Source organism: Triturus cristatus, chromosome 5_2, assembly GCF_964204655.1.
Source record: "Triturus cristatus chromosome 5_2, aTriCri1.1, whole genome shotgun sequence".
In the NCBI taxonomy this organism is placed as follows: Eukaryota; Metazoa; Chordata; class Amphibia; order Caudata; family Salamandridae; genus Triturus; species Triturus cristatus.
The window spans coordinates 392,649,549-392,665,657 of record NC_140588.1 but is presented as its reverse complement, the minus strand read 5'-3'; the positions used below and the strand labels follow the sequence as shown (position 1 = coordinate 392,665,657).

At 43.6% G+C, this 16,109-nt stretch overlaps 1 protein-coding gene across 2 annotated transcripts in view; it reads right to left on the bottom strand.

Moving 5' to 3' along the window:
* Nucleotides 1–3,919: 3,919 nt before the first annotated feature.
* PAK1IP1 (PAK1 interacting protein 1) overlaps nucleotides 3,920–16,109 on the bottom strand; it is a 137,526-nt gene continuing 125,336 nt past the window's right edge. Inside the window, exon 10 of one of the 2 annotated variants that reach the window (XM_085607264.1) lies at nucleotides 3,920–4,539. In XM_085607264.1, coding sequence (XP_085463390.1) covers nucleotides 4,370–4,539 — 170 coding nt within the window. In that variant the 3' untranslated portion in view covers nucleotides 3,920–4,369. The remainder of the gene's footprint in view (nucleotides 4,540–16,109) is intronic. The other variant, XM_085607265.1, reaches the window with a different exon arrangement.

Sequence of the window (16,109 nt, the reverse complement as noted above, 5' to 3'; positions counted from 1 at the left end):
TTTTGGAGCCTCCTCTATAAAAGGAGCGACGAAAGGAACCCCGGTTTTGAGGAGACTGCAGTGCTCCCATAGACTTGGCAGTTTCATTATCCTTTTTCATTTTCTCCAATGCAGTATCCACTGCAGGGCCAAATAACTGCTCTTGGTTGAAAGGTTGAGCCAGAATTGCAGTTTGAACCTCCGGTTTAAAACCGGAAATACGGAGCCAGGCATGTCGTCTGAGTAAGACGCTAGTATTGACCGCTCTAGAAGCAGTATCTGCCGCGTCTAAGGCGCATTTAACGGCGGCATTAGATATTAATTTGCCTTCTTGGATAAGGTCAGAGGCCTGGGACTTAAAGGGTTCAGGCAAATGTTGCAGAAGGTCCTCAAGTTGGTCATAGTGCGCCCTATCATACCGGGCTAACAGGGCCTGGGTATTCGCAATGCGCCAATGGTTAGCCGCCTGCGCGGCGACCCGTTTGCCTGAGGCCTCTAAAAGCTTAGACTCCTTGTCTGGGGAAGGCATTTCTCCAGTTGTCTGTGAGTTAACGCGCTTCCTGGCATTTGATACGACCAAGGAGTCTAAAGGGAGCTGGGCCTTAATGTATGCAGGGTCTTGCGGGGCTGGTCGGTACTTTTTTTCGATGCGTGGGTTGAGAACCCTAGCTCGAACAGGGTCTTTAAAGACTTCAGTAGCATGCTTTATAACCCCTTTGATCATGGGCAGTATGTGAACAGTTTTTTGTGACTGCTCAAAGGTATCGAGGAGAAAGTCCTCTTCAAGGGCGTCTGTGTGCATTGTTACGCCGTGGAATGTTGCTGCCCTATTTATAAGTTGGCCAAACCCTAAGTGGTCATCAGGGGGGGATGGCTTGGAGGGGTAGGTAGTGGGGTCAGGCATGTCAGGTATTGGATAAGACAAGTCATCTACGGGCGCTGTGTCTGGGAACGTAAAAGGGTCGTTTGGATCAACAGGATCATTAAATACATCAGGGTCCGCCCCTACCCCTATGTCATCATTATCATCCTGTGGAGGAGGTGAATGATAGGGAGATGGTAAAGGTAAAGGTAAAGGAGAAGGAGGAGGAGGAGGAGGAGGAGGGGGGGATGGGTTAGGAGGTAATAAAGGTGAGGAAGGACGAAGTGGTGAAGTAGCACAGTCCATCTTCCGTATGGGAGCTGGAGGTGGTGTGATGTCCAGCTTCCGTTTCTTGTATGGGACGGCAGTCACATGTCCGGTTTCGGGATTGATGTAGATCCGCTTTTGAGTAGGATCTGGGCGAAAAAGTTCATCTGGCTCCGAAGGCGGTGGTGGTGATGACCGTTTCGGGTCTTTATGAACTTTTTTCGGTGTGGACGGAGTTTTCGGTGCCGACGGATTTTTCGGTGCCGACAGAGGTTTCGGCGTCGATGGATTTTTCGGCGTCGATTGGTTCTTCGGTGCCGATGATTTTTTCGGTGCCGAAGGAAAGTTCGGTGCCGATGGACTTTTAGGCATCGATGTCGAAGAACGTTTCGGCGCCGGTGGAGACTTTGGTGCCGAGGAACGTTTCGGTGCCGAAGGAGATTTCGTTCTTGGAGCCTGTTTCGGTGCAGACAGTGGAGTTTTCGGTGCCGAAGGCGTTATAGGCACAATCACATGAGGTTTGCTCGAGCCCGAGCCACCTACAGGCTTAGATGTCTTCGGAGCCGGGCCCGAGGGCGGGGCTTCTGAAGAGGATTTCCGGTCTCGACTGGGCCCAGCTGGCGGAGTCTTGACCAATGTCTTTTTGGATGGGGCAGGGTCAGGGGGGTTGGTACTCACACGCCGCCCTGGAGTGATGAGGTCATCGGAATCGACGGCCTCGGACACGATGTCGAGATCTTCGGTGTCATCTTCAGGAACATCCTGAGCAAAGATGTCCTCCGGTTCTGGAGCTGGTTTGGCCATAATATGGCGTCGAGCTCTTCGGTCCCGGAGGGTCTTCTTGGAGCGGAAAGCGGAACAAGCTGGACAGGTCGACTCGTGTTCCGGCGACAGGCAGAGGTTGCAAACCTCCTGGTGATCACTGTGGGGGAACTTCGCTCCACACCGGGGGCATTTCTTGAAGGGTGTCCTGTCCATCAGCCGCTTCCGGAACCGGTCCGAGATGATTTCGATGTCGATTGAAAAAAGATTGAAGAAGTAAATCGATTGTTGAAAGTTTTCTGCAGGAGCGGAAAAAAGTTCATCAGAACCCAATGGCGGAAAAAAACAATCTGACGATGGAGTGGATGCCCATGCGCACTGTTGTCCAGGGGAGGAGTCACCAACATCGTGACCAAAGGCTTCTTCCGAAGACGACAACAACCTGCAATCATCCGAGCCCAACACCAGATGGCGATCTTATCCTCAGTGTGTGATCTGCAGCTCATATGCCTCGAACATAACATTTTATGCCCACAATAGTGTAGTTCTGATGAACGGATGCATGAACTTTTTAATTATCCTGTAAACAATAAACAACAATACAAATAGGTGGAGAACATTTATTTCGTGAAATCTGGTCTCCTTTGCAGAACGGTTTATCCAGATTGGGCAGGGAACTTAACTTGCTTCCAACTCTTTAAAGCATTGGAATTCTACTACAGAAAATGTCCAATGTTAGAAAGTATGCATTTGTTTATATGGAAGTGGTCTCTCAAAAACGATCACTTTTGCCTGGTTTTGAGGAGAATGAAATTGAAAGCATTATTGGGGTGACAACCGTTTATGTACCTTTTTGATGTGGTCATATTTGTATGTGCAAAGAGTCACATGAGCGGATCATATTGTGATATTCCTGTGACTATTTTGTTTTCCAGAATTAACAAACAAATTAAAGCTGATGTCCAAGCGAGGTCTACCCGAATGTGCACATAATCACGTAGACGTTTGAGATTGAGTGTGTTGGTTTCCATTTGCTAACTTAAGAAACTTGTGTATAGGATCCAGAGGGTCTCAGCTTGAGGATGCATTCTGTGAAGAAAATTCAACACAGGATGCACACCATTTGAACGCTCCAAGAACCCACTTTGAGGAGAAAAAAGGCTATAAAGACAAGAAGGCTCTTCTATGGAAGAATGTTGCATCTTTGTTATATAAATGCTACTGGTTCCAACAGGTATGTTAAGTCCACGAAAGCGGACGTTTACTTGCATAATGCTTTCACCAGTTGACAAAACTCACAAAAAAGCAGTTTTATAAGAAGTTCTTACAGTTGTCTGAGACTTTGTTTCAGTGACTGGGTCCAATTCAGTATAGCTGTGTGGCACTTCAGATCACTTACCTAACAGGACTAGACATAATGCTAGCATTATACTAGTCAAACTGAACTCCTCCCACAGTGGACAGCAGGCTTTGCACAGCAGATCAAGACTTCAATGTCACTGGCAGGAGATATTTTTACACAGTCCGTTTTAGAGCACATTCTTTCAGGCAGATATCCAAATGGAGTGCAGTTCAACTTGTATTTCCTCCACAGGGTAAACCAGGGACGACTCTTTCTGTCTTTCCTTTTCAAGCTTGAATTAAGCAGCACTGGTTTGGTAGGAGATCATGGGAAATCCTCACTGTTTGCAGAGATGGCATTCTCTCAGTTAGTTTGGCAAGACAGGCAACAGTCTCACTCATTCGGGGTTGGCAGTTTCTAAAAACCAAAGCTTCTCACAGCAACATACTTGATAACTGAACTCCGGCTCATTTCTGAGTAAAGCGGTTCATCTGTACTCAAGGCAGTGTACATGGTCTTCAAGTTGCACCAGCAGCCTTTTCCTCAGTCTAAGAGTATATTCACCTACTAAGCCATCAACGTTTTCTGCATCTGGTTTCAGCCTCTATCTGCACTGGTGAGCAGGGTACTTCAGAGTTAAAGTGTGAACGCCTGACTAAATCTACATTTCTGTGGGTGGTCAGAAAAAAAAATGCATGACGACAAAGGACTGGATACATGCATGCTTGTTCTCTCAAACCATACACTCTCAAACAGGTGGATTTTATTAGTAACTTGGTTTTAGTGAGGCCGGTATTCGGAACAGAGTACGGATCTGCCTGATGGAACACAAGAAGGGTCTAGCTGCCCTGCACAAAAGTTAGCCATATATAAAAGAAAAAAGATTTGTAAAGCGTTCTGATATAGGTGTACGGTTAGACTACAGTATATACAAGTGTTTTCAAGTTACATTAACTTTCTCCACACTATGGAACATTCGTACAAATGTGATGATACTTTAATCTGCAGTTGCTTCTTCACCCTAAACAAAGTGAAACTATGACAATGTGCCAAGGAGAGCAAGATGGACACTGCTGAAATAAAACGAAGATATTGCATAAATACGAAATAAAAACGGTTCTTATTTATATATGAATGATTGTCAATTAAGAAAAAAGTTATTCTCCAGCCGGTTGTTTTTTCTTTGTTTTCCTCTTTTTCTCTTGTGCCCCTATTTTCTCGTTTTCCTTTGTGTCGTGGCTGCTCTTTTCTGGTTTGTCAGTTTTCTCAGTTTCAGTAAACTGAATCTTCTGTTTTTTCTTTTTGGGTTTTGAGCCACATTCCTCAACTACAAAAAACACAGAAAAACGTTAATCAGCAGACATGAGACTTACAAAATATACAGTGAAATTTTGATCTTTCTTTGTTGCTGAAGAAGTACAAGCTACTCGGAGTACTCAGTCTACTTTTTCACCTATTGGTGGTGTTTACACCTTTTATTGCAGTCTCTTGTATGGGACGAAATGTGTGTCTGGCCATAAAAAAGGTTTGATTTTTTTTTTTAATATATATATTTTATTTTCCATTTTATGCAAATAAATCAAACCAAAAGACAAAATAATCTACCAACTCGTAAATAGGACAAAGGGAAATCAAAAATATAATACTCTCAGAAATACGGTCTTCAGGGTCATAAGCAAGCTGTAAAGAGAAGAGAAACAAAAACACAAAGGAGAAATACACACAATGATATCCAAAGGTATTCAACAACACCTGTAGTAAGGAGCATAATAGTGTGGAGACTGCAGCACACCTCGACCGGCACTTCCCAATATCCAGAAATCCCATCATGACTGTTGTGACCCTTCGGTGGGGGTGGGGGGGATTGTGCAGCACGTGCTCTAGACCGTGTCTCGGTGTAAGTTGTTTATAAGCTCCAAAAATTCTTTGGGCAATTGCGGGGTGGGAGCAGTTCACTATATGCTTCCGTTTGCGTGTTGGAATACAACATGTCCCTAGCCCATTGTGACAGAGAGGGAGGGGGCCGCGGGAACAGTGCATTGCCAGAACGTGTTTAGCGACCAGGAGGGCCATATCCACCAAGCGTCTGATGGGTTTCAACACTTGTTTGGAATATCCGAGGAGAGCCAGTAGTGGGTCAGGGCGAATCTCCACCTGCGTGACTGTGCTTGGTTCTGTAAACACTTGTTGCCAAAAGTTGGTGATAGCAGGGCAGAGCCACGCTAGGTGTATAAAGTCGGCCTCACCCTCCCCGCATCTCACAAGTGGGCGTATCACGTAGGCCAAATCTGTGCAGGCGCACCGGATTACAATAGATTCGATTAAGGAATTAGAATTTTATCCATCGGTGCCTACCGTTAAGTGAAATGCGTCTATTGGCTTTGCAGCAGTATTTCCACATGTCATCTATATCTAGTTCTAAGTCTGTTTGCCACTCATGTCTAGCTTTGACGTAGTGGTTACGGCGCAGCTCGTGTCTGAGTATATACAGGCGACTATGCTCCTAGGGGAGTCAGCACGCAATAAAGCAGTGAAAGACAAGACGTCCGGGGGTTCCAGTAGCTCGTCCCCAAGGAAATCCGGCAGTGAACTTCTAGCCCTATAATAGTGGAAAGTGGTGAGGAGAGGTGGCGTTGGTTCGGTCAGTAAATGGTCAGCCCAAGGTTTACCTAGTCCCTCAGTAAAGAAGTCTCCTATTGTGTCTATCCCAGAGAGTGTAAAGCCGCTACCATGTCAGGTGTGGTGAGGATTGGAAGCCACTCACACCAAGAAATGGGGGTCGCGGGAGAATAGAATATGAAGTGCGCTTGCCGGTTAAGGATTTTAAGCCAGGCATGTGTGGTTGCATTGATCGAGTCCAAAAATTAACAGTTAAATCAGATAGTCTAGCACTCAGTTTATTTTGCTTTACATGGGCTAGCAGCTTTATGCTGTCGATTTTCATGGTCTTCTACAGACATTTTGAAATTGATGGGGAACCATTTGGAGGCATATTTTTTTGTTTTAATCAAACAACCTGATGTCGAAACTGTATGACAAACCTGCATGAAACTTTCCAAAAACTAATTTATTCTCTTTTGGTCCTTCATTGAAAGTTTTGCACTTATTAGTATTAATCAAGTGGGGGCAAATAAACGTGGTTGGCAAAAAAAGTCTGATTTCCCATATTAATTCCCATAGGAACAATTGCGCAAAGAGAAAACAGCTGAACAAAAATACACCAAACATGGCACGAAGACTTAACTCGAGGATTGTGCTTTTGCTGGTTTGATGCAAGTCAGCTCAACAGTTTGAGCAGCATTGGTTGGGCATAAAGAGGTTACATTTTAGAGATCTCTTGACTGTTGGAAAACTGTACTGGTAATTTACTCATAACTTTAGTGCTGTTTGACAAATGTGCTTAAAATGCAGCAAATACTTTGCATGTTTAGCTTATCTTTTGTATTTTTAAATTTGCGCACATTTGCCAACGGATGCGTTCTTCTCAAAGGAAGGTTAAATTGCGAGTAAAAATAGCATTGTTTGATGACTCCATATGAAATTCGGCAGCTATTGATTATGATACATCTTCTGTTGAAAGGCTCTCAACTCATGAAGCCCAAGTCAAGAATCTCAGATTTCTAGCAGATCTGAGAACGGGGAAAAATACCTTTATTTGCTAAGAACTTTGGCACAGTTTTATAGATTTGTGCAATGCTTGACAGACACATACTGTGTTTATTTTACTTTTTATATTTTGAGTTTCATAAAAACCCATAAAAGGGTGGTCAAAACGCAGCAATTCCCCTATTAACTCCCATAGAAATTTTAGTGCAACAGAAAGAAATCCTGGAGAGATTTATAGCAATCTTGGAATGAAGGCAAAACTTTACTCAGAAGTACTATCGCTTGGTTTGATGTAAATCCGTTCAGTAGTTCTCAAGAAAACAGAATTGCAATAATTTACAAGTAGGCTTGAAAGGGTTAAAAGATAGCTGGCCCGTTATAATGCAGACAGTCCTTGCACTAATGTTTGCAGACGTTCAGTGAAACTACATTTATAATAAAAGCGCCACTTAAAACGGGGTCCACAAATAAAATACTGTGCCAAGCTACAGGCCAATCCCTGCAAATAATCGGTTCGACACATGTTTAAAGCCTCTGCACATTGGGTTTTCAATTGCAGGTTAGCAAAAAAAAAAACACTTTTGTGCCCCTTTCCCACTAGAGACTGGACTATGCCCCCTTGTAGATGGAATTATATGAAACTTCTTATAGTAAGAGTAGGGAGAACATACTAAGGTTCTTTCCAGTTTCATAGCTGTCCATGATACGGCCCCAAAGATATTATCCAAAAACTTTTTTTTTTTACCCATGCTTTACATTTGCCCTATCTGCTTGAAACTTGAGATTCCTGCACTGGATTCAACGTCCTTTAATTGAGGTTTTAGTTACTCCATTATTACAGACTTATAAACCCATATGTGATCAGTCTATTCACTCTTATTTTTCCCTTTTTAGTAATCCTATATATCTTCAATAGAACTCCTCATAAACAAAGGTTTTCAGCTTTCAGCTATAAATAAGCAAACTTATTTTCTGTTTCCTTTATTTTCTTCTTTTTCTTGTATCATTACTAATAGAAAACACTTTGGCCATCTTGGCTTCCTATCAATCAAGTTTACTCTCTTAATTTTGTGCTAATGTTTTTTCTATTAATCACCCAATATAGGGCTTATGTCTATTTGCTAGGTAACGTTCATTACATAGTTCACTATCACTCTACATCTTTTCTATTTTCTTAATTTAGTATTTCTGTATACAGATGAAACCTATTGGTCTTACCCTTAGAAGAGCTAATTCTAAATTACTTATATAGTTTGTTGTATGTTACAAAATTATAATAATGTAAATATAAATCCAGTGTACCTCTCAATTGTTTTCAGGAAAATTGTGTGGCTTTCCTGACGAAGGCGCTAAAGCGCCGAAACGCGCGAAGAGGATCCACAACCGCATTGTGTCTTAATGAATTGTTGATTAGTGTCATTATTGTATATTTATTTCTTTTTTGTTGCTATTATATTAAAGCTAAATGGTATATTCTATAAATTTAGAATATGACCAGTCATATTAGATTTTAATAATTGATGTGTTGTAAATCTTTTTTATTTATGCACTTTATTGGCCTTAGGTTTTTAAAAAAAAGATTAGCTTTCTTTTATAATAAAGAAAAAAAGTTTTTTTACAATTGTGAGTTGGTACACTGTGCTTTATTAGAGAAACGGTTTGTTTGCTTCAAAAATACATTTACTGTGGTATTTATATTTACCTGATTGCCTAGGAATTTATTACTCACAATGGTTGTTACCCTGTCCTAGGAATTGCTTTATACACCTTACAGGGGGTCCTTGGCATTCTCAAAGTTTCAACGTGATAATAGCCTATCAAGTGTCATGACAATTCATTAACAAGTGTAAAATACTTTGCAAATGAACATTTTTTGACACCCTCACTATTTAACGCTGCCCCTTCTTGATAGATTTGTATGAAACGCAATATATCAAGAGTAAGCGGATATAAGAGTGCCAAATTTTGCGCAAATCTGGGATAAGGCACCAAAGTTATCATCAAAACAAATATTTTGTAAACCCCCATTTAATTTGCTTCAGTTTGACTGATCTACATAAAACTTGACATACCAAGACAGAAACAAGGATGCTAACAGTTTTCATATTTTCACCCGGATTCGTGGGACATAATGGAGGCGAAGAGCAGTGGCGTTGAAGCGGGTGGGACGCAGGGCCGGGGCCTTTGTCCTTATTCTGCTGTGCCTGGCTGAAGACTGTGTGCAGCAGTCGGATGTCTGTGGAGGTCAAGTCGTGGTGCCTGCACTCTGCCCTTTCTGCGTATGGCTCATGGCCATCTGCAGTGAGATTGTGCCCTTGGGATGGCACATTGCAGGGCCTGCCAGGCCCCATGGCCTGTCGCTGATGCAGTGGGGTTGGGCGTCTGCAGAAGTCTGGTGCAATGCCTGCAGGGGTGTGGAATTTATTAAAATATCTACTTGTCCATGGGGCAGGTTGCTTCATAAATCTACTTGTCCTGTAACAAAATCCACTTGTCCCTTTGGTGCCATGTTGTGTGGCAACAAATTATGGCAGCAATCTCATTATATAAGAGCTCTTATATAGCCTCTCTGATTATGCCAGGGCTCATACCATAGTAGTGTTTGAATACTAGCAATCCCTTTATGTTGCTACGTTTCCGCAGATCTACATTCTGGGACTGAAGGTAGTGGTAAACAATAGTTCCAGGGTTGGAATGTCCTTTTGAGTCTGTGCAAACCTACTAACTTGCATGTTTTAAGGGTTTTCAACAACTCTTCTTTAATCTTTTCCAATACTGAGAAATGTTGGAAATGTATTCCTGACAATGGCAGATGTAAACCTTCTTCCAGAGTTGGGAAAAAAGAGGTTGGAGGGAAAATAAACTTGCAAACACTCAGGTTTTCACATGAGCAAATCTACACATGCATATTTGCTGATGCTAAAATGCAGTTCACAAATATTTTCTAGGAGTACTATTTGTTGCCCTACTGCTGTAAATTCTTGTGAATTCACGAAAGCCATATAGCTGCCCTTAATGCAAGGACATATACCAAGGGTGCACTTTTTAGACTTTCTTTAATAATTGGGCCCCTAATTTGGTCTGGCTTTAACCATGACCTTTTGTGTTTTTTAAAATTAGCGCACTCTCTCTTTATCGGCTGGCTTCACGGTGAGTGACAGCATTCTGCTCTTTCACAAGGAGCATATCGGCACACAAACTAGTTTTGTTCAGTTCCAGTAACTAATGTGCAGCATGTGCTTTTTTTAGACCAAAAACAATTTTTGCTTTTGCCAATGTTTGTTATAATGTTGAGGGTCTGGCAGCTCTCACATCAATAAAGTTTTACAAAAACCATGCCAAAACAAGTCACGCATTGCCAAAACTAAAAAGCTGACCATCATTTCAAACCTACTGGCTTTTCCAATGCTTGTTTATTTTTCCCAAAATCTTATTGAAACTGGTTACACTGATTTTCTAATATAAATATTTTGTGAAAATACTAGCATGCATCAACACATGTTACTAAATGATGCTGCAAAGAAATGGTACCTGAATTTTTACAGTAGTTTAGCAAAAAAAAATGTTTTCCTACTTTCATCTTTTAGGAACATTTTATATTGAAAGCAAAGAATCATTAATCTTGCTTTCAAGCTTCTGCAAATATTTGCATCTAATCAGAGCATTCTGGGAGCATTTTGCATAGCCTCATATTGCTAAACTTTGAAACAGTGTGTACACATTTTTATATTGGAACCACTGTCAGTAGTGCAGTCAGAACTTACATTTACTGAGAGCGCTCGCCCTAATAATAAAGGCTTTCAATTAATGAACCATAAATACAAGTTTGAGCAGCATTAACATATGCACACAAATATTAACTTAACTGAAGGCAATTCCTTTCCCTGATCCTTAATGTGGTACTGCAAACTGGCAGCCAAAGGGTTTGTGCTGCTGGGGGTTGGGCCTGCTTGTCCCAAGGACAAAATGCACATTAAAACTTGTTGCCCTTGACCCCAAACAATATGTCCTGGACGTCGGGCTATAGGAATTCCACATCCCTAATGCCTACATAGTGAGGTTGGTCGCCTGCCGGAGTTGGGACGCAAGACTTCCTGCACTGTGTGCAACGGGGTGGATCACTCACAGAGGGTGGGGGAGCCAAAAGCTGTGCGCAATGGGGTTAGTTGCTCCCGGAGGTGTGGGTGCAGGCAGTATCCACCAAAGGATGGGCGCAGTGGGGTTTGGCATCTGTGGAGGGCGGGGCAAAGGGCCTGGTCGCCGGATAGCTGTATACAGTCATAGGATGCGCAGTATGGTGGTGGTTTTCAGAGGGCATGCAGTAGAGCCAGGCTGCAGGCCTTTCACTGTGCCTGACCCAAGTCTGCTGCAAACAGCAAATGGCCATGCACAGTGCGGTGGCCACAAGTCGCGGTCACAGTGCAAGGATGGCTGTGTTGTGTGAAATGGGGGGACGGAGTGCTAAGAGGAGGGTTAATTGCTCATGGAGGGTGCAATGCAGGAACTGGCTGTGGGAGTCCCACACTTCCACAGGACTATGGCACTGTAGGAAGCTGGAATTGTGTTGCGCTCGTTTGCCCACTTCTTGACTACTAGATGCTGGTTTTAAATTCTGACAGTGAAGTGAGGCCTGCTAACCAGACTTTAGTGTCAGTGCTCTTTCCCCTAAAACAAGTACAATCTAATTGTGAGCAGATATGCCCCTGTGCTGTCCAGTTCAATTACTAGATGGTAAAAGTGAACAGAGAAGCATCATATCTATATGTACTGTGCACTGGTCACTAGGAGTTCCACAGCTACATTATAGCTTCACTGAAAAGACTTGTGTTTGTCTTAATAAATCCAAACTGAACCAAGTACTAAATTTATTATGACCTGCACCCAGAGGGAACCTTAGAGGTGTCCCCTGAAACCTTACTAGTCTGCTAGTGTGTTGGCTGACTAGACCCTTCCAGCCTGCTGCCACAGATGCATTTGTGACCTCCCTGCAGGTGAGAGCCAACGTTCTCAGGAGGTAAGGAACAATGCCTGCTCTAGCAGGAGGTGTTATCACCTTCTCCAGCAGTATGGCTAGTTAAGCTGCATACCAAGACTAGAGGCTTCAAAGCCTCTGCTAATTTTATTATGCGACCTCGGCTTCCCCCTCTTGCAGCCGGTCTATCAATAAAACATGATGGACCGTATCAAAGGCCGCCGAGAGGTCCAGCATAACCATGGCAGCTTTCCTCCCAGATCTAATATACACCTAACTCCTTCAGTGGATTTCAGAAGCGCAGACTCCGTACTGTGACCCCCCCCCCCCCGAAAACCATACTGAGTGGGATCTAATACCTGGGCTTCTTCCAGGAATATACTAAGTTGTGTGTTCAAGATTTTTTCTGTGATTTTCGCAGGGAGTGGGAGTCTGGAAATAGGCCTAAAATTATTTGAGTCTTTGGGATCCAGGCTTGGTTTTTTCAATAGGGGCATTATAGATGCGGTTTTCCATGTTTTGGGAAAATACCCTTCCTTAAACATAGCATTAATGATGGAAGTCAAAGTTAGCGTAACTGGCTCGGGTGCTAGTTTAAGTATAGAGAGAGGGCAGGGATCAAATGGTGAGCCTGATTTTGCTGTCATCAGAAGCTTAAGAGTATCTGTGACAGTAATTACGGCAACTTTATCCAGCTGCGGGATGGAGCTTTGAAGCAGCTTAGGATCTACTGTGTTGGTCAAGAGTGTCTTGGTTGTTGAGCCTGTGAGAGTAGAAAAAATAACCTCAACTTTATCAAAGAAAAATCTTGCTATCTTGTCACACAGTTCTTGGCTAGCCGAAATAGGAGGGGGGGCTGGGTGTGCTAAAGCGGTGACCAATTTGAAAAGTTCCTTCGTTTAATTTTTTGCAGAATTAATCTTGTTTGCAAAAAACTCTTGTTTTGTTTTTTGAAGTAGCTGCTTGTACTGAGCTAAACTTAGTTTGTAATTATTTTTATCTGTCTCATTGTACTCCCTCCTCCAAGTTCTTTCAATGTGCTTGCAGACTAGTTTTTTCCTCTAAGCTCTTGGGTATACCAAGGGGAAGAGGGACGTGCCCTATTGTGGCGGAGGATTTTTTTCTGAGCTAGCTTATTGCCTGCTGCTTCCAGCCAATTAGTATAGGCGGATGTGGCATCATCTAGATTATCGGGTAAGAGAAACGCAGTAGAGGTTAACAGTTCCTGTAGTTTGTCAGCATTTACCTTGTTCAAAGCTCTGCTGACCAATTGTTGATTTGCTGATTTCCTAGAGCATCAGTCTGGCAGAGTCAGCTTAAACACCGCCGCCTTATGGTCAGACCAAACCACCGGGAGAAGGTCAGTGACAGCCAGCTGCATGTTATTCGAGAAGATGCCATCCAATGTATGACCTGCCTTGTGTGTGGCACCAGTGACAAGTTGTTTTAGCTCAGCACTACTCATTAAATCAAGCAGGCTAGATATGTCTGGATCCGTATGAGCTTCCAAATGGAAGTTAAAGTCCCCTAATATCGTATATACGCAAGCACTTAGCTCACTTTCAAACATACTACGTGCTTGAGTTATAAACCAGTTTCTAGGGCCAGGTGGCCTGTATATGAGGGTACCTCTGAATGTATGGTGGTGTGAAAGATAGAAGCAAAAATCCAATGCTTTGCATTCCGCATTAGATGCGCAGCTAAATGATGCATTAAGTGACTACTGGTATATCACTGCTAAACAACCTCTTTTCTTAAGAGGCCTATTTAAAGTATGGCAGATGTAACCAGACGGTGTGGCTTTGACCAGGTCTGGACCAGAGGCATCGTTTTGTGACACCCTAAGGGACCACTCACCTAAATCATGCAGACTGCCATTGCAGGCTGCGTGTCTTGATGCAGATAAAAGTGAACACATGACATAGTACACATCTCTATGTGCCATGCCTGCAGACACTCCATGCAGTATAAGTAAGCCACCCATACAGCAGGTATTATCGCCCTAAGGCAGAGCCCACTATACTACATGTGTGGGCCCATCTGCATGAGCAAACATGCCCCTGTGATGTCTAATTCAATTCCTAGACATCACAAATAAAAAGGGAAGCAATTTTAAGTACATGTGCTGGACGCTGGTGAAAATGAGTTCCCCAGCGACATGATGGCTTCACTCAAATATATGGTGTTCAGTACCAAACACCTAGTATTAATAAACCCACAATGATTCCAGTAGCAGATTTATAAATACATACACCCAGAGGGCACCTTAGAGGTGCCCCTGAAAACCTACCAGCCTCTAGTGAGCTGGCTGACTGGTGTCAACCAGCCTGCCACCACAGACAGGTTTCTGACCCTCTGCAGATGAGCAGAAACAATGCCTGCTCTGACCGGAGGTGTTGTCACCTCCTCCAAGAAGGATGGCTCAGTAATCAGCATATCAAGGCAGGAGGCTTTAAAGACCTTTGCCGCCTTTGATATGTGATTACGGCTTCCCCAGACAAGGGTAATGCAACACCCTGCCCTGGGCCCATTTGGCACCAGAACAGACAGGAAATTAGATATGCAGGGAGGTCTGGTGCACTAACAGACCAGTCACACCCCTAAGGTACGATGGCTGATGTGCTCCACTAACCCGCCCTTTAGGAAAATTCCCCCATCTTGGTGATGGCAGAATTAGTAACTCTGGGACACGGTTATGCCCACTTCCCACAGGAAGTAGTCATATAGCAGGTGTTGTGACCCAAAGGGTAAGTAGTCTATTGCCTACCACCTTTCACTTCCCTTAACGTCCTAAATTTAGCATTTAGGAAAGCTTCTGGCACCAGGAAAGTAGATTCTACCTACTTGAAGAGAAGGACACCGAAGAGCCATGAAAAGCAAGAACTGAGGAGCAGCAACTAGACTTGGTGCCAACCCTGCAGCCCTCCCTGCAGTCCCGGCCAATTGCACCAAAGACGACTCGCTGTGTATCTGCTCTGCCTCCAAAAGCCTGGGAGGAGTAACAAAACTTCAAGAAGCAACCAGGATCTCAAGTGGAGTAGCGTAGCTGCTCCACTGCAGCCTGCAGGCATCCAAGAAGAACTGCGAGGAGTCCAGATCTCCAAAAATCAGACACCAGAAAGCACCACTGCACCCGTGCCCTAGCCCAAGTTTAAGTGGGCCAAGGGTACCATCGAGGTCCTGAGACCCTCGAAGTCAGACCCTCACCTTGGGTTTGCCCAAAGTGGACTCCCAGTTGTCGCCTGCAGCCTCTTTGTGCAGGCCCCATCTACAGAGAGCACATCCTACAGTCAAAAAACAAGACACCCCAAGACACTACTGCACCCGAGCCCCACAGCCCTAGAAGTGGACCGAAGGTGTCCCTATGTGTACGAGCATCCCGAGACCCGAGACCACCCTCCCTCCTCCGTTGGCTCAGCCAGACTGGCCCCCCCAGTCCCTATGTGCAGCCTCTTTGTCCCAGGCCCGATTACCATTGAAACCACTGCCAAAAAGCACCTTTGACCCCAGATGATCCTAAGCCTCCAGGTGACCTGTTAGTGCTGCCTTGGACCTTGCCCAGTACTTAACTTAACTCTGGAAGATTGGTCCTGTAAGAAACTGCTGAGTACCCGTATGCAGTACATGTGTTTTTCCCTATAGGATAACATTACCACATTAGAGACAACACAAATATATTTACCGGTTTGCTTCAAAAATGCCATTTTAAAAAGTACTTACCCAATAACGAAGCTCTTGGTGCTGAAAAATATATAAAAATGCAGGCTATTTTTCTAAATAAGTGTGGATGTTCTTATTGAGTGTGTGTGTGTATATAAATTATTAAGTGTAGGCAGCAAAAGTCTTACATTCCTCCTTGATAAGCCTAAGGTTGCTCGACCACACAAGCACAAAAAGAGCAACATGGGATTGTTAAAGCAAGCCCTGAGCAGTATAGCTGGACTCTCTACAGAATATACCTCTTTTTAGTATATTATATAAAGATCGGTACACAAAAAGGGGCTCTAGAAGGAACAACAAGGGCTCCCTCCATTCAAAAAGTGATTCAAAACTCTGAGAAAGGGTTTAGTCAGACAAATTAACTACAATCGAGAGGTTCACTGTGGGCCTCTCCCATGATCCATGTTATTCTGGGTGAGTTGTTCTGACATGTTGGATCCGGTCTTGCTCGACCCTTTTGCCACACAGTCCTCAGTGTGGACGGAGCAGATAAAGGAAAGGGCATATCCAAGAAGAGTGATCAATTAAGCTCGTAAAAGAGTGCTGAATACCCCTCAGGCAGCTGTCCAAGAAAAACAGAAAAAAACAACCATCCATGT